At 28.8% G+C, this 27,181-nt stretch overlaps 1 protein-coding gene across 1 annotated transcript in view; it reads right to left on the bottom strand.

Moving 5' to 3' along the window:
* Positions 1-27,181, bottom strand: part of LOC123299796 (transcription factor CP2-like protein 1) — a 46,112-nt gene that overhangs the window by 14,904 nt on the left and 4,027 nt on the right. Inside the window, exons 3-8 of the mRNA XM_044882154.1 lie at positions 18,820-18,934; positions 16,918-17,237; positions 8,461-8,696; positions 6,378-6,584; positions 6,030-6,302; positions 5,424-5,500 (exon numbers count right to left, since the gene is read on the bottom strand). Of these exons, the coding sequence (XP_044738089.1) occupies positions 5,424-5,500; positions 6,030-6,302; positions 6,378-6,584; positions 8,461-8,696; positions 16,918-17,237; positions 18,820-18,934 (1,228 nt within the window). The remainder of the gene's footprint in view (positions 1-5,423; positions 5,501-6,029; positions 6,303-6,377; positions 6,585-8,460; positions 8,697-16,917; positions 17,238-18,819; positions 18,935-27,181) is intronic.

The raw sequence follows: 27,181 nt of genomic DNA, 5'->3' as shown, positions 1-27,181 counted from the left end.
TGTTAAAAATTGACAGATCACGTACTTATACGTCATCAACAGAGAGCGCCAAAAAACTGCGTTTAAATGTCTCAAAATTATAATGTATTTTAAATAATTTTTTACTCTTAAATACAGCATTTTTAAGCAGTATTTATATTTTTTACTTTGTTATAATAAAACAATGAATTAAAAATATAAAAAAAATACATGAATATTTCCTATTACTTCAGATATCGAAAAGTTTTATTCTTACTTTTCGTTAGTTTTATTCTTACTATCCTTACTTTTCGTTAAGATTTATATGATTTATATCATAAAATTTTAAAAATAGTTTTTTGCTCTAGACCTAACGGGGTTGATATAAAACAATCATCTTTGGATTTCAGCGAAAAAATATTTTTCATCCAAAAATAATTAATTTCTTTGTTGGATTTTGAATTAACTTTGGTTTATTCCCATAAAAATTACCCATTATATCTAGACTTTCACAAAGGGAGCGTCCATAAACTACATGGCTCAATTTCAGCCACTTTGGAACTCCTTGCCTCCTCATATTTTGCATTTTCGGTTAACAAACTTTAAAAAGTTTATTTGCTTAAATATCTGCTTGTCAAGGCGCGTAGGCTTGTTCGAATGTTCTAAATTCATAGAAGCTTTACAATATATGCATGCGTACATATGGCAATATTGGAAAATTTGTTTTTGGCGCCGCGGTAACGAAGACATTTTCTATTATTTAATCTGATGAAATAAATATTACAAATTGGTTCAAATCACAGCAAATGCAATTAGGAATAATAAATTAGTTTATATTTATTAATTTTTTAGATATGACTGAAAAACCAACCAAAACAAATTATTATATAGAAATGAAATTATTATAATAGTAATATAATTTTTATATTGTATTCTTGTTTATACCGGTTAGCTTTTACTGCGAAGTTTACACAGAAGGTCAATGTTATTCATTTTTACTGACAAAATATATAAAAAAAAATCGTGAGAAGCAGAGCACCATCACAAAGGATATATTTCGCCTTCAATCGATGTGTTTTATTAAAATAGGATTGTCATTTTTCATGTTTTTTGAACGCTTGACACATTAACTCAATTCTCTGACAAATTCCAATTCTCTAAACTTAATTTGGTGGGACTGTAGAGGAACGTAAATTCTTAAAAACTGCGAAAAACATGACTAACAAGTGTACATGGGTGGGGTGCTGGAAAGTTCCCGACAGGCACTTCCTTGAAACCAATTTAACACACATACAAATTCTCAACCGTCTAGATCAATTGGGGAGTTTATATGCCTTAAAAACCCCGAAAATCCACAAGACATCTCCAAAACTCGATATAATACATCTCTCTTCCCGTTGAGCTTCAATATAGAGCATAAGTTTATATTTTCGACTAAAAAATTTATGTATAAAAATAATATACAAAAAGTACATATTCCAATGGTTGGAGCAATGTATCGCAAACATATCAACAAAAAATATTATTTTCCCCAATTATTTTTTGTTTTTAAACGATGATCAATGTTTGTGTTTTGAAAAAAAATTTCCAAGGGTCATCGCATTATATTTATAAATTATTTGATAAATTCTGTATACGGTGTGTGCAGAACAGAAGTAGTAGCTTAATTCGCAAAATTTAGCAACCTGTTACAAAATGATTTTTGTAGACGGTATAATTATGCAATATATATAATTTAAATGTTATGCATTTTGCTACTTTATGAAATATAAGTTATATAAAGTAATACGAATTCAGAAATGCACATTCTTATATTGTACAATTAGTGCGTAAATTATCACAATTACATATGCGAGTGGTGCTACGCGCACGAATAAAGTGACTGCACCATTTTCCTTGTGACAAATGGTCTTTTGCAATTCGATGTACAACATATTTCGATTACCGAATAGGCAAAGTTTATTTTGCTAGGTCCTATATTGGTATATTTCTCGCCTGGCATGAGAAAATCCTAATTTTGACAGGCGGGCGGGTATTTCCCGTGACGGTAACGCAACGCCAGTAAATGTTGCTAGACTAAATAAAAACAATTTGGAGACCGCGGGTTTATGTACATGTTTTATTGAACGTCTTGAGCTCATATTTACATCGTTTAAAAAGAAAAAATTTGAATTGCATTAATTTTCAGTTATTATAGGGAATAATTATAAAACTTAAATGAAAAAAAAACCAACGAAACACACAAAAAATATCACTTGCCAAACTTTTATTTTGCAGTATTAGCAGTGGCATCTATTGAAGTAGACTAGAATTACAATAGAGTTGACAGTTCAATGCATTCGGCATTCACTTGTCTACGAATTGACAGTGGAATGAAACATAAATATCACGAGTAATCTAAAATTTTCGTGTACTATGATAACGAATAGATTTTTTTCGTCGCATTCTTCAAGGCGAGAGGCTGTAGGCGGCGGCTAACGTCACCCACGCCTTACGCTACCACTGAATTCGATTAATGCAGGATGTTTGCCACCGACAACGCAGATGGTTCCCGAACGGAATTGAAAATTTGTGTTTGCATAAATTAATTTTTCTATTAATGATTTATGTTAATATTATAATTACTAGATATTTTATAAGACAAGTTAAACTAGCTATTATTGATTAGCAAAACATCTGAAATGATTTTCAATTTTATAATATGTTTTGAAACGATATATTTCACAATTTTTAATATTTTTAAATAATCCAACAAGGCCTATATTATAGTATTATATTCATGCTCTTAAGGTTATATGACCACTAGAATAACGTGAATGCAATTATTATATTTTATAAATTAAGAATCTAGATCTTATTTCGACATAGAGAATAGCACCGTCTGAATAACCATTTGTCTAAAACATCGTACAACTTTAAAAAATTTGAATAGTTTACTTTCATTACTCTGTATGGGCATGACTGTAATATTTTAGGTAAGCCACTTTTAATGAGTAAGATGATATTGGCCGTGTAACCTTAAAATCGCATTCTCATCTAGTAAATAAATGTAGTTTTAAGTTTCGAAAACATTAAAACATAATGAAAAAAAATTAAATTAAAAAAATTCTAACCACCAGGAAGATTTGAACACTTGACCCTTGATACGCCAACCCGTTGCACTACAAATAAATCCAATAAAAAAAAATTAAATTAAATATTCGGAACTTCGTTCCAAAGGAGTTTGGTTCATCTAGACTCTGACTTTAGTTGTTCATAAATTTTTATTGAATGGTTTCGAAAATAAAAGATAGAGAATAATATATATGACACTTTCTTCCTTTTCTGGGAAATGAAATAAATACGATTTAGTTCAAAAAAAATTTCAATTGGTCTAGATGATCCTTTTTGGTCCTCCGAACCGAGTATTTAAGGATAAATTTGTTTTTGACTCCAATAAAGAAAGATATTATTATTAGAATGTAGTCATTAAATCTAAAAATTTAAGTTAAGATAAATAAATAAGGATATCCAGAAAAAACACAAAGGATATCGAGGAAAAAACTCTGCCTTGGTTCTTCACTGAAAAACTGAGCACCTTACTATACTTAACTTTATCCATTGATAAAAAGTAGCAAAGGTATCAAGACCATTTTAAAGCTAAAATAATTTGTTTTCGGGAAATTACTTCTCATAGTCATAAAATTTGTAAAAAAAGACAGGCTCAGTGGTATTTATTGTATTTAGTGGTATTAATGTGTGTAAACCTTTTTTAGACTATCGACAACAGAAATTTTCAAAAATTTAGAAAGGAATTTGCGAACAAAATGCCAATAGTTTGAAAAGTTTATGGCGATTTTAATTTGTCATAAAATTCATAGATTTTGCTTGCATGGTTTTCTGTCTTTGCATAAACCTGTCTGCATTAATGCGCAGTTTGCATTTTTTATGATGGTTAAGGTAATTTTGAAGCGAGTAACAGTCAACTCATGCGATTTATAAGATTTTGAGAAGATGCATTTAAAATTGTAACTGTTAAAAAAAAATTTACGCCGAGCGTTATAGCACATAAGACCAATACCAAACGTGGTAAAAGTTACTGTAACATGGTATGCCTTTCTTATTTATTGATTCGAAGTTGTTGCGTACATTTTATTTTTTAAGTATTTCTATTCAAATTATTAAAGAACCAACCAATAAAAAATTGGATTAGAAGCGATGATTTATACTAAGGCTTTTCTTATTGACTGAAAGTTGACGTGCTTTTTATCTGTGAAAACTCTTCTTATTAAAAAATATTCTTTTTAATTCCATGTGACGTCCATAGACAATAGGTAGGTATCATTAAATAGAATTAGACTGGATTTAATCCAGTATAAATAGTTTTGTAAATAAGCAAATAATAAGTGTTTACTTATAATGTTTATTTTATTTAATATTTGGGTTCAAAAAAATTGATTTTTGATAATTCATTATTATTGATAACAGAACTTCGGTTGAGGCCCCCCTAGTGTCAAACGATACCCTGCCAACACTAAAGGCAGGGATTCACTTCACATAGATTGCATTATTACTAGTTTAAACACAAATTTATTTACATTTTTATAACACAATGTCAAACATTCGATAAAACAAGGTCAAGAGCTCTAATGGCCTGTTAGAAACAAAACTTGAATAATGTCAATAATATTACTGGTTTTTTGGCCACCTTTGTACCCATTGAGATTGACTTCCACTCCCTTTGAATGATTTGTTTGTTTTTGTCTAACGATAAAAATGTCAACCATAGTAGCTCAGTTGGTTAAAGCGTAACCAATTCCATACGCGGTAGCGTATGGAATTCCTAGAGTAGCGGATCGTATGGATTTCCTAGAGTAGAGTATGGATTCCTAGAGTAACGGGATCGATTCCCGTCGTCACAACATCAAATTAATTTAATCAATGGTTGTGATGGGCTGGTGTAGTGCATGGTATGGGCATGAAGGAGGTGCATTCAGCCTCTCAAAATAATTGAGGCGTTGATAAATAAAATTATTAGCGGAAAAGGTGATAAAACACATATATGGTATCACAATGGGCCCTAAGGCCTAAGTGTGTGTCTCGTGGACAGTTAATATAACCTAGCCTAGCCTAACCTAACCTAACGATAAAAATAGATTAGATGTTTTCGATAGAAATATTTTACAAGCTTGACTTTCTTGTTCTAACGTAAGTGTAATATAAAATGTAGAAAGTAAAATTACGCAGTTAACATAAAGTAAAAACTTTACTTTTCTAAAGGGGGAAATTTTTCTTAGATAGCAAATGAAGTAAAAAGGATAGAATCGTCTCGAAGGCCAACCTATTTTATCAGTGTCTGCATAATTTTAGAAGTTCCATCGACACAATTTTAGAAGTTCCATTTTCTTTTGAATAGATGTTTTTAAAATAACAGTGTTTAGAAATTTTTTATTATGACGGTTTTTAGATTATTTGAATTTTCTTACCTTGTTGTAGATATTGCTGGTTGTGGTGGGCTAAACGGCTCTTCATTTAATGAAGGTATAATATCATCATAAGATATCTGAAATAAAGGACACAATACAAAATTAGTGACTTTGTCTAGTAGCAGAGCTTTGATGAATTATAAGCCTTTAAATTTTACAGCGATTGCAAAGCTCTCACAAGTTTATTGGGCAGTTCTGTCACTTATTGCTGGATATTCTTATGCGAATTTGACGTTTCCATGGGCAAAATATTAAAAATACTATTTAAGAATGTCCAATTTACATATTTTTTCAGAATAACATCTTAGTGGGAAGGTTTTCTCTACTTCTTAACATTAACGTCGTTGAAATTAAATTTAGTGAAGGGGCAAGATACATTTTACTTCGTCTCAGAAATAAATTAATTTTTAGTTTGTGAAAAATATTAGATAATAAAATTCTGGACTCCGAATTTCTCGTAAATTGGAAAACAGCAAATATTCAAGCTTATGTCTACGAAGACTTTCTTTCAGGAGGGTCCAGTGAATGTTTTCGTAATGTTCGATACTAATTGGCCGAGAATTTACATCAAGGATATGGACATTAAAAAAGTTTTAGAAAACATACATCATTTAAAACAGTACAATCATAGCTTGGCTGATATTTCTCCTGTTCTGATAGTGGCCGCTTCATGATTTTTTCTCTATCTTGTTTATGTTTACGATCAGCTCCTTTTAGTTTAAACACTTTTATTTGACACGCTCCAGCATGTAAACGTTTACCCAATCCTGGTATTTGTCCCGATTTACTTGAATCGTAAGTTTCAACTTGAATTCTTAACGGTATACCACGTTCACCTCCGTGTTTTTTCTCTGTAAATTCTGTACTAATACAGTTAACCTAGAACATATAAGAAAAATATTTTTATTCAATTGCATTCGAGTTTCATTAATACACAAGAAAATCAAATAATACCTTAATATAAACTCCAACAGGTGTTGTCGGATCCCAGTTAAATGCAACTGTATTTAATGAAGGCTGTTGTAAACCTGTAAGACCATATGATAATGGAACATCTACTTCTAAGACACGATCACCAGGACGTCCACTCTGCCATTGACTTAGACGTTCGCGGCCTCCATATTGCATACGGCGTTCGTGAAAGCATATTCCAATAACACTCTATAATAAAAAAAAATAAAGTCAATATGTGCTTTTTAATTCGATAGAAAGGGCTAATCATGTGGTAAATCATTTTGGAAATTTATGTTATGCTAGAACTTAAACAGAATGATCTGCTAACACGGTCGAAATTATTGCAACTCCTTCGCAAAATAGAATAATCAACAAGAAGGCGGGCAAAGCAAGATACCCCACTCTGAAAGCAGTCGGAGCTTAGTCCATTTAATTTTTTGTGTTTAATATATTCTTGGTTGTAGGAACCGCTGAATATGTTAAATTACCTATTTTATTCACTTTCATACAAGTAAAACAAAAAAGACATTGGGTGCATGAAATAAATGAAAATAAAGAGGTACGGGAAGTTTCATTGTTGTAAATTAAGTTAATTGTAAAATAGGATTTTCATATATCGTGTCCACAGACGGACGGACGGACAACCGGAAATGGATTAATTAGGTGATTCTATGAACATCTATACCAAAATTTTTTTCGTAGCATCAATATTTTTAAGCGTTACAAACTTGGGACGAAACTTAATATACTATGTATATTTCATATATACAAGGTATAAAAATATAGAAAACGTTAACTAAAAATTAGAATTCTGTAATTTTGTTGTAATAACAGTTGATGGTTATAAACTTTACACGTTTGTTAATTGACATTTAAATTATATGGTCGAACAATTGTAATATTTCTGGTTTGACAAAATATACACATTGGGCGGGGTTCGAATACGGAACCTCTGTTATTCCGAATCATCACACTATCTCTAATCTATCAAATCATTGCGAAGTTTTTAGATGTAGGTTAAACATTTTAAATATAAAGGAAATGCAAACTTTGAACTAATCATAATGACGCATAATATTCGCAATAAACATATTAATTGCTATATGAAATCAAAGTTCATATCTAAATTGGATTTGTCGTTTACGGTCTGATTAAGTCCTGCATTATTTAAAAACCGCTACTTAGATGGTTTTAAATCCATGCGAACTAAACATAGATATTTATAAGTTTAGCCACTTCAACTTCCAATTTTTGTTTTTCAGTTAAACATCTTTGAGGCAAGTTTCTAAAACAATTCGAAGGCATGAAACTACTCCAAAAGCTTCGATTATGGGATTTCAAATATCATAGTAATACGAAGCAAAGTTTTAAACAAAAATAATAAAAAATTTAATTATCTAAAATAAGTGAAAACAAACAATTGTTTGAGTTAATTGTTGAAATACCCTGTATAGAAAGTGTTAAAATGCCAGTGCTCGCATTATTTGTAATAAATTAAAAAAGTTTTAAAAACCAATACAATTATGGCGGCCGGTTTTCGAAATTTTCGAAAGTATTTTCTAGAATTTTTTTTTCGTTTTTCGAGAATCTTTTCCAAGACCATTAGTTGAAGCTTCCTGTAAATTTTTAACTGTCTATCTTTTATAGTTTTGAAAAAATGGATACCAAAGTTTTGATGACACAAGATGGATTCTACGGACCCAAACCCAATTGACCTATGTTGCTCATTTACAAACTCAGACTCATTTTTACGTCTTGAGTACGCTATAAAAATTTCAGCTTGATATCTTTTTTCGTTTTTGAGTTATCGTGTCGACAGACAGACGGACTAAAGGAAATGGACCAATTAAGCGTTTTTACCGAACACCAATACCAAAGTTTTGTTCGTTATCATCAATATTTTTAAGCGTTACAAACTTGGGACTAAAATTACTAAACCCTTTACTTGATATATATTTCATATAAACAGGGTATACAAAAATTCTGTGACCAACTCGGATAGTTTATCTTCAAACGCGGTTTAAAGAGGTAAAAATAATAAAAATGATTGGACAACATTTTATGATATCTTAGCAAAAATTACCTTCAATGTTTTTCCTTTAAAACTGGATAAATCACCTAATTTCTTCAATTTGATCTCATAACTTTGCCCTTGATTTAAATAGGTAAGTGTATCTTCATTAATTTTTGTTGCGATACTTGTCGCAGCTGCCAGCACATATTGGAAACCATTATTTTCGGCATAATCAGTCGATGAAACAGCACTACGCGCATATGAATCATGATTCGTTTGATTCAAATTGTTTGATGGTATTGAATCTGTGTTAAATAAACAATTTTTTGCATTAAAACCATTATTTTTAAAATTGGATGTAAATCCATAATAATTCCAAGCATCAATTTTTTCAATCATTTTTAATTTTCACTTTTCAACTTTGTTACACACACTCAATTCAAGAATTAAATTATATTTAAGTAACTTGATAATATTTTCACGTTAACAAGAAAAATATATTTACTTATTTAAAAAAAAAATATATAATCAAAATCCAAGCGTGATTGATAATGAGAGAGGGCAAATGTCAGTAAGTTTATTTGCAAACATAATATTGTGTACAGTAAGTCTTATGAAAGTTTGGCAGATTGTGAAGAACTGATAATCGTATTTTTCAAAATCCCATCTTTCGATAAGACAACTGCAGACGTCATATATTACAATTTATTGTTGTTTTTTATGTAGATAGTGGGGGATATCGTTAAAGAAACATGTTTTGAATACTTGACTGATTTTTAGTTTATTATAAGAAATAAATGTCTGTAACCGAGTTAGGGGCAAAAATTTCAATTTAATTCAATTTATTCATTCCTTCTTAAATAATAGAATCATTGCACAGAACATGTCGTAAAAATGGATAAGGAACTATCCCACCATATGCGAAGAACGTAGAATTCAAAGGCCGTTTGTAGTTGTATATTCATTGATTTTCTTGCGATCCTAAATATTATACGGCTAGAAGAGAGCCAAATTAATCATTTATAATTTAGACTCCGTTTTGAAGTTCTGTACAATTTTTTCTTAGAGCACACGTCTTATTTACAAGCTTTTCAAATCAGATGTGGATAAAGGAAATGTTTCAAAATTCCATTAAAAATATTAATAAAGATAAAAAACAATTTCTCTTGAGAACTTGGACTAAATAATTTGGATTTTAGATTTTCAAAATTTGCAACGTTTCGTTGTCATTTTATTTTCCAACTTCATTAGGCAAGTTTTAAGGTTACATCCTCGTTAAATGTTGAAAATCGAACATTCAGATTATTTAGTCCAAATTTCCAAGAAAAATTATCTTTTATTGCTTGTAACATGGCTGAGATTCAGAATATGAATTAATAAAGATTTTTTAACGAAAAATTATTTAAGTCAGACGATAAAGGTTTTAAAATTGTGGTAAACTTATTATGAAAAAATATTTCAAACAAGAATTGTTCGTATTCTAAAAATGAACCTTTTTGGCTTAAAATTTATATCTGATACAGCATAAATAATTATCAAAATAATTATTATTTCTACATTATAAATTATTATTACAGTAAAAAATACGCCCTACTTCTTTAAAATTAGTGCACTTTTTTGCCATAGAATTTGCCTCTAAGTCTTCTCCTTCTGTTATAAAAAACAGCAACTCGAATAAAATTTGTATAGAGCTTCGAAGGGGAATTTAAGTTCTGGATAATTATTTTAGCTTAGTTCATTAGAATACCAGTCTAGACAAACAGCAGTCAAGTCAGACATTATTATATAAGTTGCTTTGATTATATTTAATCAATAGATATTTGACATGGAATGATTCAGCTCAAACGCTTTCTATTTAGTTGAACTTCATAAAAAAACCAAAAAATTCGAAAAAGACGAAACGTACAATTTTTTTTATTTCTTATATAGGACTAATCGTAGACATTCATCTTTTATGATAAAGCAATGGAAATTTTTATTAAATTAATGAATTAATTGAGACATGTGGGGTATCAAATCAAAGGTCTTTAAGATCATGATCCCTCCACTATGATCATATTTTTTTAAATAAATTGAAAATACAATAATTATATTATCAAAGATACATTTAAAATGAATAATAAATTAGTTGTACTAAATATGTAACTAGCTTATAAAAAATATGCCTAAAGCGCAAAAATTGTGGCTTAACTTTTTACTCGAATAATTGGTAGGTTTGTAAATATAAAAACATTAGGGGGTCTTTAAGAAAATGGCGGCCAAAGTTGGCGAAAACAGGTTTATTTAGTTTAAAAAAAAATAGGCTTTTTATCAAAAATAGTTTCGTACAAAAATTGTATCTATCTCGTATAGATTTAGCTTTAACTTTTAAATAAATTATTTATTATTTAGTGAAAATTTAGTCCTTAAAAAGCCAAGGAAGAGCGTTTTTGCAAATTTACAAATTTGAAAAATCCGAAATTAAAATTTGTATTTGACAAGCGAAAGTTACAGACTACCTGCAGTTTTCCTCTTTCTATTTTTCTATTTATGTGGTAAGATCCCGATTTCCCGTTTCCTGTTTTCGCTGGTTATATTACTATACTTTTGTAATTTATAAACTTACTTTAGGGTTGGCTGACAGGGTTAATTAAGATAAAATTACTTAGCTATCACAATAATTATACATTTGTAAATATTATTTACTTGAATTATTTTTTGTATAAAATAAAAAAATAACTAAAAATAGATAGTGTAGTTTATATAAACATCACAGGAAAAAAGTTTTTAAAATTCGTTCCAAAAAAAATCCGACCTATAAACCTAGGCGTTTATTTGCTTAAGGCTTGCTACAAACTAGGAAAGGTATTGTTTTTATACATTTATCTGATCAGTATTTCGGATGATATATAATAGAAATTTTATATAGAGAGCATTCCGGGGCTGGTCAGAATAGAATTGCTGATAGAGTGTGTTTGGTCTTGAAATTCAATTCATTCAAAACCGTTTATTCAGTTATTTATTTGGCAATTTGTTTACATGGAATAAAAATGATGCGCTTCTTTCGTCAAAGTAGCTAGTCTACAGGCGGCTAACTTTAATGAGTACTAATAATATTACTTTCTAAATAAATTAAAATACGGCGCTGAAACGTGAAACATTACAACTACCTTAGAATTTTCGAAAAAAACGTCTCAGCAGAATGCATCAATAATATTGGTATACAAAAGAAAAAGGAATGCTGAAGATATGGCTTTTTACAATAATGATTTCATACATTATCCAACGGTCAGAGACATAAATAAATTTACCGGATCAAAATTGAGGGCTTAAGACGAAAAGGAAGATATAAACAATTCTGCCTTGATGTATCGCTTCAAAATAGAGGGCTAAAGACGCAAAGGCAGACTACACAATTCTGTCTTCTATTAACGTCTTATGGTTTACGTTAAAATTTTCGTATTACTGTTATTAGGGAGCTAATATATTTTCAAAAGTGAAAAGAAAGCTTGTTTGTTTTACGAGGGCTATTTAACTTTTAAAAATAAATGTCATTGTACTTGCAGACAATAAAATTGCAACACAATTTGTTTATCAGATATATTTTGTGGTTAAAAAAAAAACACATTATGTAATTTTTGCTTTAATGCCAACAAATATATCTGATGTATGTTTCAATTTTGACCGCAAGTATACAATAAAGTTACTTTGGTTTATATTAAATATAAGCCTTTCAAGAAACCTTTTTGGGCGATTACTAGAATTAAACTGGTCGAAATTTTTTTTATTCAATAGTCAGTAAAAAATACTAAGCAAATTTTGAGATTTATATGACCAATTAACCTGTAACTCGCGTCTAAAAACTTTACTTTTTTTTTTATTAGTGTATTATAGGTAATAATTATTTATTTTTTCTGTAATGTGTTTTTTATAGAGACACGATGTATAAAATTTAAGCTGGAAAAATTGTATAGAAAAAATTTTTATAAAAAATACATATAAGCCGTCTTGATAACCTGTTGCTTTTTTATTCAACCAAATGGCAAAATAATCTACGTCCGGTCTAAAACCAGTAAAACATACTGTATATTCTATAAATTAAATAGGATATTTGGTAAAATTTAAATCGTTGCGTTGTTCTCTTATCAAAACCAATTTAATTTTTAAAATGTATTCGTTTGATCAGATGACTCCCATTTATGCTATGTGATTGTTTTCTGTTTATAAAATTAATTTTCAAAAAATAATCATTTTTAAACAAACTCTACTTCAGAGCCTTCTTTGGTTAACCGGACCGGAATTCGACCTGTCGAGTACGAAATTTATCTTGATTATTGGCATTTTGTAGGATGCATAAGATTTGTAAAGTTGTGCACCAGCACAGCTACAAATAAAACAACCAAGTATCCTCGGTTAATACTATTTTGAGTAGTTATGACGAGTGGTAGATTTATTTGGCGGAAATTTTCGACTGTACTATCATTTCTATCATTAGAAAACTACTTCCCATAAGACCATAAGGTTGAAGCAAAACTAAAAAAAAAACTTTCTTTCGACCCCTCAAATCATTCGTCGAATAAGATACAATCTGTCCCTTAGGGCAGACCTACCATTTAAAACATGACAGGTTTAGCATTTAAGCTCTACATTCAATAACTAAGGAAAATTTAAATAATAAAATTGTGAAAATTCATCAATGTGCATTCAATAACAGAAGTTATTTATTAAACTTGTTCATTAAAATAATTCTATTATCATTATCAATACCAAAAAAGTCACTCGAAACTAGTTAAAAACAAGTATAAACTTCACATTTACATAAAAAATTTTGTTGATTAGATTGTAAATTCATTTTAAAATAAAATAAAGATTATAAGCGATTTAGTATTATCCAAATTCAATTTATAAATTATTATTGAACACTATTAATACAAGTGATAACCCCTCCAGATCCTTGGGGGGTCGAAACAATAACGTTTAGATAAACGTATAATTAAACTTTGTTTTTGAAAATGTTAAGTATCTATGATGATTGTTTCTAGAAGTATTACAACAAGAAGTTTGCTTTGATTAATAATTTAAACGTAATAACTTAACTACACAAATGGTGCTTTAAAATTATAGGAAAACTAATTTTGGAGAAGAGTAAACTTACCCTATTTTAGTCGATATTTCAAAAACTACAAGTCTAATTGTCAAAAGCATCCGATTTTAAAGATTTTGTGTTTTAATTACTTCCAATAATCTAACGACATTCAAATCTGACTGATTTTACGACTGAACGATTTTTTCCATGAGGATCGAAAAATGATATCGATCGAAAAAAATTGCTCCTGGATATCACTCATGTACAAGATTTGAGTAAAATTTAAACGAAATCGTGGGAAAAAATATTTTCTCGATTTTTAAGGGTTATTACTTTTAAAAAATCGAGGGAATGACAAAAAACTTTTGTTTCAAAATTTGATAAAACTATATTGGGTAATCTTGACCCAAAAAATACAAAAAATGGGTTCATTTAACGATTGGCTGAGTAGTATTTGATTATATCACCTGCAATCGTTCACGATTAGCATTCATTTCGAAGCGATTCTGGAAACATTTCGAAAAATGATCATCTAGCCGACAAAATATCTGAATTTTTAGGTTTTTTTAGTCGTAATTAACCCAAATAATCTAAAGACGCTAAAGTCTGGTTGATTTTGGGAATGAACGCTTTTTTTCTGAGGTACCGATTGAACAAATTATTCCGGGATAACACCTTTCGCTCATGATTTTAATCGATATTTAAAAAAATTATTCGTTTAATTGTCAAGGGAACCCAATTTTTGTAGTTTTTGGGTCAAAATTACACTATAATCATGGGCAAAGTTTTTTCCAGATTATTTTAAAATCCTTATCCTTTTAAACAATTGAGAAAATCGTAAACAAATTTTTGTTTCAGAATTTGATATAACTTAAAGATATAAAAATTGAGTTCATGTAACAATTGGCTAGTATTTTTTCAAATAATACTTAAAATTCTGTACGAATACGAAAGTTTCTGGAAATATCTCGAAAAATACTCATATAATTGTCGAATTATTTGGATTTTTATTTGCTTTCAGTCCTAATTAACTCAAATAATTTAAAGACAATTAAATTCGGTTGATTTTGTGACATTTTTCTGAGGTTTGAAGAAGTTGCTCTGGAATATCACCATTCGTTTGCGATTTTAGTTGGTATTTCATAAACTATTTATTCAATCGTCTATGATATGAAATATTTATATTTTTGGGTAAACACTATTCTAGAAAATGATTTTTAGTCAGTAAATTAAAATTACGGCACTACAAAGAATAAAAATGATTGAAAAGATTGATGTATATTAAAATCAGATTGATTGTATCAAAATACACTTTGACCAACTTTACCCCCCACCCCCCCAATCGACCTTTCATTACAAATATAATCTAACGATGAATATACGAATATTTAATCATCAATTAGATCATAACAAGTAGCACTGATTAATTGGCTCTGAATATTCCGTGCTAGATTTAAAAGTTTTAAAAAGCAAAGGGATAAATTAAAAGAAAGCGTAAAGATGCGTCCTGTTCAGAGAAATTCAACGGAACGTAAAATTAAAGAATTTTTTTTATTTTTAGTATTCAATTTTATACTATATAGGGCTGCGCAGTAAGATGTAACCATCCCTAATTTGTTTATTTATATATATCTAGTCTTTTTTTTTTTTTGCAAAATTACTTTCTGCAGCAAAAACGAGTAATAAAAATGTTCAAAAATGTCTTTTAAATAGTATGGATTCGTATCTTTTAAAATATGTTAAATATCTACAACTTTGAAAATTTATAGCAGCTACAGTCAATGGCCCTAAAACTTTTTTATCAGCTATATGCCGTTGAACTACATACATTTGCATGTTAGAAATATCTTAATTAAATCTCTTATTTATTTAATTTATTTTGGAATCGTGAAAAAATTAATTTTAATAGCCGGAATTTTTTACAAATATTATGAAAAATTACAAGACGTTATTTTATTTCATCTCATTTCTATTTTTTCTCAATTTTCTTCACGAAGATGCACCGCAATATGTAATAATAATGTTAGAATATTTGAACAGCTTAGAATTAAACTTCCATTTTTAATAACAATAAGTTTTCGTCACTGTCGAATAGTAACGATTTTTTTGAGATAAAAACTTATTCAATATGTGATGATGGTTATTCCATTGAAAATTTCGTTATGGTTTGAACATTCAATATCTATATAAATACTTTTCTATCGAGGTTAATTTTACGAATGTCTACAAATTTTTATCAGGAATAAAACATATACAAACGTAATATCTAGATGAAGTTATTACTATTATATTTTTAGAATCAAATAAAGATTAATATTTAGCATCCCTAATAATTATAATGTATATTCCGTTTCAAGTAAATTAAAAACATTTAGTTTGATATATTTTTTAAAGAAAACGTGTTTTAATATTTACTAAATTTACTAAACTATGTAATTTAATTATTATAATATCGTCGACGAAAGCTTTTAGGTCAGTGGTGAATTATCACAAGGGTCTAACAATTCAACTTGGCTTTAGAGATTAAGCTTCACTGAATTTTAAATACAAGTTGGGCTTATCGGGCTATTGCCAAATGGACTACTTCAAGGCTACATTTAAATGATTTTTGGTTTGCCTATTTTCCACCTAAAGCTTATAGAGAAAATTTAATTCCCCACCCGATCTCAACTTATTACGGCACATCAAAATATAAAAATTCAATGATACAAAATACTTTCGAGATGGTGCCCATGAAAATTAAGTATGTTGCCTATTTAAAAAAAAAATCTGTTTTCTTTTTTTTTGAAGGAAAACATTTTTTTCTTGTTTTTTAAGGGGTTGACGGGAATGAAACAAATAATAGTAGTGGAAATTAAATTTCCCTTCCCATTCCAGAAAAGTAATTAACTGTCATAAAGGAATGTTCAGATCTTTTCATTTACAAAACTATTCAAGTGAGCAGATGCCATATATTTTTCATCTTCGTTTAACAGTGCTGTTTGCCAAAGAGGGAAAATATTTGATATGTCTTTACTTGTATAGTTTTTTGACAACTGACCGAAACTAAAGCAAATCGGTGAAAAAGATCTACTACTTTTTCTACTAAATACACAAACTACTATTTCATGCTGTACTCCAAAAATAAAATTTGCATAACAATACAAGTTGTTATCAGTGGCACCCTATAACCTATTTATGCTAAAGGATGTACAATCATCCCTTGACGCAATCGAGCTAATCAATTATTTTTTCAAATGTTTCTTTTCTTTAATTTATTGAATTCTATTAAGTCAAATTAGTTTCGTATTTAGTATCTTTTCTTCCGCTCAAAATTTTGTCCAAACATTTATTAACCACCCTTTCTTTTGAAAGACATATTTTAAAAATTTTAACCAAAACTCTCAATTTTGAATATTGTTGAGGGAGTTTTTGTTCTAAGCTTGCCAATTATTCTGAATTTTACACACTATCTCACGTACTTGTAATAATATTGCCAGAATAATTATGAAGTAAATGATGTAAAGATGTGTTCACATTATTTTGATTATTGTTTGAATCAATTCGACCACCAGAAGAGCCTTGATTTACATTATTTGATGATGATGTAGGACTCTGTTGTTGTTGTTGTTGGGATTGTTGTTGAGATGATTGTTGCTGTTGAATATGTTGAATGTGACCATTATTTCCTGATAAATTATTTATATTGTTGTTTTGTTGAACTGAATCACTATTGTTATTTGGTGGTGAAGGTGCTTCTTGTTTAAATACTGGCAACGGAGGTAATTGTAGCAATGTATCGCTGTGGATAATAAAAATATAAATTTAAATAATGCTACCTTTGCTCTACATTTTATTTTGACAGAAAATTTGATATAAAGGCACACTGTGGACAATTTATTGTTTATCACTTAAAACGTTAATGACATAAAAATGACGAAAACAAATTGTGAAAAAGTGAGGTTAGGTAACGAGTAAACAACGTTTGCCTTCGACCGTTAACTAGACTAGATTAACTAGTTTTTTTTCCATTTTTTAATTTTTTAAACGATAAAATATCAATTGTTACTTAGTGCACTACTTTTTTTAAATTTCTAAACCCACTCGTGTCATTTTATCGTATTTTCAACTGTCTATTTTCATTTTGAGGAGGGGTTTTTTTCGCAACTGTCAAGGGGGGCAAATATCTAAATACAGATGATGATGAGCCTGATTGCGACTCATTTGGGACCATCGAATAGGAAGGAAAATTCACATTATTACGTACGCAAGTGAATCTGACCATATTTGATCTTTTACGTCCATTTCGCTAGATTTAGCCGTTAAACATCTCGTATGTAGGTTGCGTAATGTATAAGGGCCGTTATACGAACATATTTTATAGTATTGGTTACTATTGGATTTTAACACTAAGATGTCAGCGCCACATCAAAATTTTAATGTAATCATTGTGCTGTGTGCTGTCATGTTTGGCGTTTTGACAATAGTTCTTTTTTCTATCACTATATAGAGCCTTTCTCAGCATTAAAATCCAATAACTCTCTTTTAAGGTGCGATTTCATGATGACACTTGGTGCTAGCTTCTAGTGTCAAAATTGATCACATAGTATAATTTAAATCAGAGTGCCATCTTGATAAAAAGCAGCGTCAAGTTATTCCCTAACCTATTTGGATCAACAACAACACATAGTTATATTAACATAATATGTTTTTTTATTATAATTTTTTATTAATAATTATTAAAAATATCTAACAAACGCAACTATCTGTCTGAAGTATTTTAAAACTATTGCATAATATCGTTTGTAATTCAGTTCGATATAACATTTTTAGCGTTAAGTAAATAATACCAGCGTCAATTAATTGAAGCTTAAATATTTTCAGTTTTATCGCTGCTTTTTATCTAAATGGCACTCTGTTCGAAATTATACCAAATCAGTGATCAAATTTGATATTAGAAGCTAGCGTCAAGCGTTTCCATGAAATCACATCTTTATGCCTAAAAGAATTATCAAAAACCCAAACAAAATCGCAAAAAGGCATAAGTTCTTGGGGTTATTCTTTTCCCAAAAGCTAGAGGCGATGACTATAAGTCAGTATACTTTTTTTAGACAATCGTGTTTAGCTATCGGAATTTTGTATTTTTGCTTTCATGTAGAGGAGTTTAATTTTATCACAGAATGATGAAATAAGATCGAGTTATAATCAATTTAGCTAGTTTTTACCAAATATAATTAGCCAAAATTAATTTGAATTAATTAAACCATTATTCAAAATTAATTATCTTTTTATCGTCTCATTTAGTACGCATAAACTTAAGTGAGCTGATAAAACAAAACAGAGAATTTTCTTATCAATTTAGAAATGAAATAAATTACAATTACCTCATATTGTAAGAACCATTGGTTAAATCGGCACCAAGATCTGACAATGAACCATCGAGATCTGCTGTTAAATTTTCTGTGATATCGTTTACTTGCCATGATAATCGTGAAGTATCTAAAAAAATTTTCAATAATTTTAAATAAATTTTAAGCCAATTAGTAGTTTTTAAATTTTTGTGGGGAAATTGTAAATATATAATTTCGGGGGTATTAAAAGAAAGTGTATGGGTACCAGATGAAATATACTACGGGTAGCTTACATGAACGACCTATATAAGATTTTGCATGCATATTTTTTCGATTATTAAATTTATGAACAGAAAAATAAATAGTTTTTTAAAAAATATATAAAATTATAACTAATTAGTTTTAGAATAAAACTTTTATTTTAAAATACTTGAGACGACAATATTATATTGTTATCATTTTAGATAAACCATATGACATCAATATTTCATTTGTTGATTAAAAAAACATTTCTTATTTTTGAAACGATTGATCGATTTTACTTTCGGTTTTTAAGAAGAAAAAACTTTCCTTGGGCTGATAGTAATAGGCGTTTCAAAAATGGTACCAAAACATAAAAATTTTGAAAAATGAAAAAAGGCCTAGCTTGAACGAAACTTAATTTGTGCATATTTTTGACGCCACCCCCCCTACCTACTTTTAAAATCCTCATTATTGAGTTGAAATTTCATTCAAGCATGACCAGTTTTTGACTAGTTTTTTAGAATAAATTGTTTGCGTTTCAAAATAGTACTGGCCAGCATCGCTAATGATGCCGTCAATATTGATAATGTTAAAAACACTTCAAGTGCGAGCAGAAAAGTGAAATTCCTTCTTGATAATCTTTAAAAGTATGGAAAATGTATAACGTTTAAAACTCCTAATTATTAAACAAAGAGGAAGAAACTTTATAAGTGACGTCATTGTTGAGTATTGCCATAGAGATTATATTACTCTGTTTTGCAAGAAAGAGACGGGCAACAATATTTTGAATGTTTATAATTTATTCGTATTTTAATCAATTTTAATTTAACTTTCAAATTTATTACGGTATCGTCTACTTTTACATTTTAATGGGTAATATGCCAAATTTGATATCAGCTGGGTAGCAAGTATTTAGAAACAGAAAAATGTTGTGAAGAATTAATAAATTCATTAATGATTTTTAGACTTTTTTGTTTTTTAAACTTGCAACTAATTCGATTATGACAAAATTACACCGGAAAAGTTCACTTTATTAAATAATTACATACTTTTTAAAGATTTAATGATAATAATTTTTTTGGAAACAATAAATCATTTAGATAATTTTAAAATTAAAGTCAATAAATTCCGTATACCTTGACGTTATTAGTAAAAATAGGATAAATAAAACAAAAATATGCCCTTTTAAGATTCCATGTGAACAGAGGTGAGTTTCAACATTACATAAAGTCTACCAATTTCGAGTTGGGTACCCCGAAAGAGCACGTAAGTTGTTTTTCGCTCTTTAGAATAACTTTAGATTCCCATTTACTGCATGTTTGTAAATTTTTAATTCCTTAAGGCTTATTATGCGACATGAATACCATATTTGTGTAGGGCTTGCACCATGAGCGTATCCCGATTTTGATCCAAGAAAAGGAGCTTTTTGCGCAGAAACAGGAGTTTTATGCGTAGAGGAAAGAAAATCACAAAAATTTGGCTGAAATATTTCATAAATTTAACAAATAAGAGCAGGTCCAGAAGAGGGAAGCTTCCCTACCTTGTCCTCTCTTATCGATACACCCATGGCTTGCATTAAACATTTTCAGTTCCGCTTTCAGTTGGATCTTAAAGTTTGCACGGTTGTTTCAAGCTCTGAGTATCATACACATATATAGATATATATTTTACTTTTCAAGTTTGGTGCATTAGTAAACATAATAGTCGTGCGAGTAAATGAAAAAGAATTTGAAATTAGAGCAAAAAATATCATAAATTAATTTGCTTATAGGGTCACGGACAGTGAGCATATTTTTGATAATTCATTTTTAGGATTCTGTATCAAAAAATTCAAATTTTTAAATTTATTAACTCCCAGTAGTTAGTCAAAATCGGAAAATTAATTTTAATTAATTAATTTTTTACTCATACATTCTCCGAAAATATAGACTTATACATTAAATCGAAGGTCAACTGACCTCCTTTACTTTCTGTTTAAATGAGTAGAAAATAGAAAATATGGTGAGGATACCCAAGACAAAATTAGTATATTACACATATAGGCAGTCAAAGTAAAGATCAATGTCGCCCGAGACGAAGCCGATCAGAGACATTCTATACTTGCTCCGGTGAAGTGATTTTTTTCATTTTTCTGCTTGACGGGGGCGAAAAGCGACATCTTCATTTTGCGTAGCGAAACGAAAGTTGACACTTTCCGCCAGGAGGGAAAAAAATATTTTTTTTCGTCCTTTTTAAGACTTTGCGCATCTGCACAGCCCCTCCATATTGAGCTAATAGCTTGAAAATTGGTATACAGGTTGAGTTAATGCCTTTTGGAATATTGAATACCCCAACTTTCCCCTTTTTATCGCCTATTTCATCAAGTTGAGTTAGAAAATTTGTCTGAAAATTGACATGCAGTCAAGGAAGTTCTTTTTCTGGTGTCAAATCACTAGCCCCCTTACTGGCCTTTTTTGTAATTTTTTAATGTGTTCAAAAACATGAAAATCGCAAATCAATAAATAAAAAGCATTTAATAATAATGTTGTATTTTTGTGAAAAATATGACTAATAACAAGCACCTAATGAGGGGGAAATAATGTCTTAGTGATAGTTTTTCTGCTCAATAGTTTTTTTTTCTAAAGCGAAATCTTAAAACCATATGTTTTTTTATGTCAAATTTTGAATAATTTTGGCAAGCAGACAGTAAATAATAACAATGCCAACAGCTTATTTTTCTTAGAAAGGAAAATTTGTTCAAAAATTAGAAAATTTGTTTCGTTTATTGTGGCAATAAAATTAAAAAAATATATAAAATTTATTATAGAAAAAATTGTATTTAAAAAAGCAAAGAGAAAAATTGTTCTCAGTTTTTAATAATTTGGCAGTCAGAAAATTTTTGAGAAGGGTATTTACAATAAAAAAAAACTTTCGTAACGGGAGAGATGATAGTTGGTACTTTGATAAATATTCTCATAAAGGCGAACCCCGTAATAACCTCTAAATTTTCATTAATGCTAAAATAATTCTTTTGGAAATTTATTAAAAAAATAAAACTTTATGAATGAATTCGAAGTATCTATATTGTTCCTGTTGTCTTATAAAAAAAAAGAAAACCCGTTGAAAAATTAGCAGCATCATTTTCTTTCTTTTAATTTCTCATCCTTTTAAAAATAATACTTAGTAAACTGACCTCCAAATAAACTAGATTGCTGATAATTCGAAATATTTTAAAATAGACACTTATTTTTCAAAAAATAGTGGAGTTTATTCCAGTGATCGAAAAAGAATTTTTAAAATTCGATCGAAAGAAAAAAGATCGAAAAAGAATTTATTTGTCTTTGAGAATAGAAATTTCATTTCTAATTTATCACATTTGCATAAACTTGGAGAAATTTCGTTGATACTGTATTACATTTCGGTCTTCAATGCTGGGATGATTTTAGGTTTGGATAGTAGCTTTATGTCTATGCAAAAGTCTTATTACTAAAGATGTGAAAGAATATCGAACAGAGGACAGACAGAAAAATTATGTATAATCATTTTAAATACGCATGATCTGAATTCTTTAAATTTAAGTCGTCTAATTTAAAAATTAAATTAAATTCGTGTGAATTATGAATCATTGATATTATTACTGTGCTACTTTTGGATAATATATATATTTTTAAAAGTATTTATAACTTGCTGAAAAAAATTCGAATCGATATTTGTAAATTTTTTAATAATATATAAAACTATATATTGAGTAAAATGTTGAACATCGTTAAATAAGATTTAATTTCTATATATACACTAAACTAAAATATTAAAGGAACAAAATTTTACTTATATTTCAAACAGCTGTCTCTCTGTGAAAAATCATCTAATTTGAGACTGCAATTGCTTATTTGAAAATTTGTACTTTCTAGTTTTGGAATCTATTGCTCAAAAATTTAAATAGCGTACCAAAATTTTAAACATTATTTTACAATAAATTTGTTAAGCCACTTGAAAGCTAGTTTATTTTTTTGAAAATGAGCTATTAAAAATTCCCGTGCGAGCTTATTGGGTCTAGATATTCGATTTCTAAGCAAAGTTGACACTTTTTCCTATTGTTCGACTTACACTGCTTTCTTTTAAGCCCTCTCAAATTATTTTGCATAAACTTTTATCATTGTCCCACTTTTCCATATTGAAAGTACAAGTTTAATTCCATATTGAAAGTACAATTATTAGTAGAAAGTACAAGTTTTCAAATGAGTTATTGCGTTTTTCGCAGAGATAGCTGTTTGAAATTTAGGTAAAATTTTGTTTCTTTAATATTTTGGTTGTGTATATAACATAAGGGTTTTATTCACCAATTTTATCCGACATTTATTACTAAATGTCAAAAAGTCTGTTTTTGTGTATCTTGAAAATTATTTTTGTTGTTCTTTTCCCAAATATCTAAGAATTATTTAAAAAAAAATTAATCTGTCATAATTTATCAAAAAGAGTATACAAAAATTGCCACAAGTCTCACGTAGCACAAAGCTCAAAAGTTCTTAGTTTTCAAAATACTTCACTTTGAAGTTGAGTTAACTTACTTATTCATATCTTGAAAGGTAAGAACTTGGGCTTTAATGGTATATAATGTCTATTGCCAATAAAAAAAATAGTTAAGATTTTTAAATCTTTGTGGTCATTAAGACCTCTAATTATTCTATTCTACTCTTCAAGGACTAACATTTATTATATTTTTCTCGAATCAAGAAAATTTGAACAGGATCACTTTTCTATATGCTTCAAGAGTACTTTATCTCAATTAAACAAAGATAATACCTTATGCGGGAATGAACAAAAGCTTTTTCGATAAACTAATTAAAGCTGAATATATAATTTGAAGACATACTTTTTGTGACTATTTAATATATGTATCATTTAAAGTATTGCACAATTGTTTATTTAACCTCGATTAACCTTTTATAAGCTGATAATATAACCCGGAAGAAACAAATTTCGTTCAAGCTGATTAAAATTTTCCCTAGTAATTAACTCAATCATTTGGTAGGTTCACCTGGCATATTTTGAAAATTACTTTTTATACGGTTTTTTTGAGGGTATCATTGTGTTTATAGAAAATTTTTTTTGCTCAATCTCTTGACACAAAATGCAATGATTCGCTTTTACTCGAGATATAGATCATTTTCTATATTTTTTGGCCGAAGAAACAACTTTTGGTGGCTTTAGATCCATCCACAGTTTTGAATATAAATTTGCTTGAGATATGTTGACCATCGGAATCAATTTCTGATGATTTCAGGCTCATCTTTTCGGTTATTCAAAAAAAAAAAAAAAAAAAAAAAAACAACATCAACAATTACTTACATCTCGAGTAAAGCTTCTTAATTTCTATTACAAAAAAATTCAGATAATTGTATCTCGATATTTTCAGTAGGTTTTTTGGTGGTTTGGACATATATGCGATATACGAAACGTGATTCAATTTTACTTATAAATTTTCGCACAGTCTTATGGTATGGCATATGGTAAATGATTGAAATTATAATAATCGAATCTCGATATCTTCACTTTTTTTTTGGTGATGCGACCATTTTCGCACGTTTGTATCGTATGGCATATGGTAAATGATTGAGCTAATTAGGAATTTTTACGGATAAGATAAAAAATAATTAAATTTTGAACATGTTAAACATAATAAAATAACTTAAAATAATAAAATTGACTGTGCTTACCAAAATAATTTGGAATACAATCATATCTTTTAATCCTTAGCATTATATTTGTGCAAAACTTAAAATTTACGTCAAAAAAAATATTAAATAATCACTAAAAAGTACATTCTAAATATTTAAAGAAAATAAATCAATTTTCTTTTTTTCTTTTTTTTTTTGTTGAACACAAAAAACAAAACGATTTTTTTTTTCAAGATTTCAAAATATTGAAAAGAAAATTAAGTAAATTACTGCGATTACTATACAATTAAATTATATTAAATTCAGAAGTAAATAGTAGATTAAATTCATTGTATGTTCTTTTTTAGCCTAGTGTATACACTATTTACTGTGAGTGTAAGTAGAAAAGGATAATAACTTTGTAATATCAGTGATGGATTTATTTTGGCTGATCTATTCTGATGACGACTATGCCACTCTAGCAACAAAAATATTTGAACAAAGTTAAAAAAATTCGAGTTTTTTCTTCTTACAATGCCTTATCTACAATCATATTTGAAAAAATTATGTAGGAACTTTTAAATTCCGCAACAGACAAACTCTAGACTGGAACCCCAGTTTTGGTGGATAGGTGGATACTTTAGAAAATCATACAATACCATCAACAGACAAGTTCTAGACTGGAACCTCCAAGAAGCAGAAAACGTGAAAGACCCAAAAAAATTTGGAAGAAGTCAGTCGAAAGAGATAGAAGAAGGAAAACTTGGAAAGAAATTAAGCAAATGGCCTAGAATCGAGTACGGTGGAAGGCATTTGTTGCGGGCCCTAATATATAATAATATATGTAATTTGAAATTATTTTTGCTATCGTTCAGTGTTGTATTTACCATTTAGGTAGACTAATAGGCCATATAGGAGTTCCACTCAAAAAAATTTTGAGCTTTTTTATTTTCACACTAAAAAAATTTTGGATTTTTAGCCAATAAGAGATTTACGACTTAAAAATTGATTACCTAAGGAGTCTTCCACCAAAAGCCCGCCCACGGACCTCAACAGTTGTAAATGCGACACTGCTATCGTGAAAAAAATTATAAAAAATACTTTGATAATTAAGAGTTAGTGTTGGCAACGCTAACCAATCCCTTTAGCCATTTTTTTCCATCAGTCATTCAAACAACATGGGTTAAATAGAGGCTATTCTTATCAATTACAGAGAATCAAGTTTCTGAATTCTGATTCTCCAGGTAATAGGAATTTAAACGAACTAAAAAACCGAACAAATATTTTGAATATTAATTAAAATTAAATAAAAAATTAATTAAAATTTTTTAATAATTTAATTTAAATAATTAATTGTTTAAAATTATTTAGAACTTCAGACTATACCTAAATCCGTTACTGATATTACTGTCCTTACCTCAGTATACTACACCAAGACAAAAAGAACAAACTTTATAAAAAGAGCCATAAGGGTTATCAATATTACATTTTATAGAAAAATAAACAATATAAATTGTATTTTATAAGATTGTGGAGGGATTATGTGAATTTTTTTACAGTTACAAAATTTGATACAATTTCTAATAAAATATAATCATTAAGGATCATGATATTTAACCCTTAGGTGGATGCATAATCACTAATCAGCCCACTTTTTAAAATGACCTGCCTATTATTATCGATATTTATAATTTTATAAAAGTGAAACGATAAGTATTCGATTTTTTTAAAAATTTTGAGCTCCAATAGCATTTAGCTCTGTTTTCTGAGTATTAAATATATATAAAATAAAAGCCAGTATTGATAAATGGTAAGTAATAAGGTGGTCTAAATTGGAACTACTGAAAAAGCGGTCCACTTCCTTTTAATAGTACAAATTTTTATCGCCAGTTGGCGGGATTTATCTTATTTGAATTTGAATATTTTTATTGGTCTTAAAAAATAGTAAGTACAAGTATTCACATCTGGTAGTCGAAATTGTAACTACGAATTCGGGTCTTCTTAGGATTTTAATTAGTATGAATTATTATCGCCAGATGGCGAATTGCAACTCCCAGTTATCAATCGCGTCAACGCGTTGTACATGATAAGAAATGCATGGTGTTTATTACAATGCTGGTATGGTATGCCGTAATATCCACAACTATGGTGTTATTTACAATACTGTAGGGTATTGTAAATAACACCTTTGGCGCCATACTTAGATTAACACAGTATTGCGTTCACGTCTATACTTACATAGTGATATCGACAAAAAATTTCTTACCGTGTACAGATTTTTTAGAGTACTCGGTATGACAGGATTAATAAATTGAAATTGTATTTATAGACAATAATTTTGATACACTAGTTAATTTATTATTCTAATGAAAATAAAAAAGCTAATTTTCCATTAGCTCTTTAATTATCATTGATACAATCCGCAATTCATGTTTTAAATAGTTCAGCAAATTAATATTGACAATGGAAAATTACAGCGAAACAAAAACTAGACAAGTTTAATACAAAATATTAAA

Source organism: Chrysoperla carnea, chromosome 5, assembly GCF_905475395.1.
Source record: "Chrysoperla carnea chromosome 5, inChrCarn1.1, whole genome shotgun sequence".
NCBI lineage: Eukaryota > Metazoa > Arthropoda > Insecta > Neuroptera > Chrysopidae > Chrysoperla > Chrysoperla carnea.
Note: the sequence above shows the minus strand (reverse complement) of the source record. Positions and strands in the feature narration are given on the sequence as shown.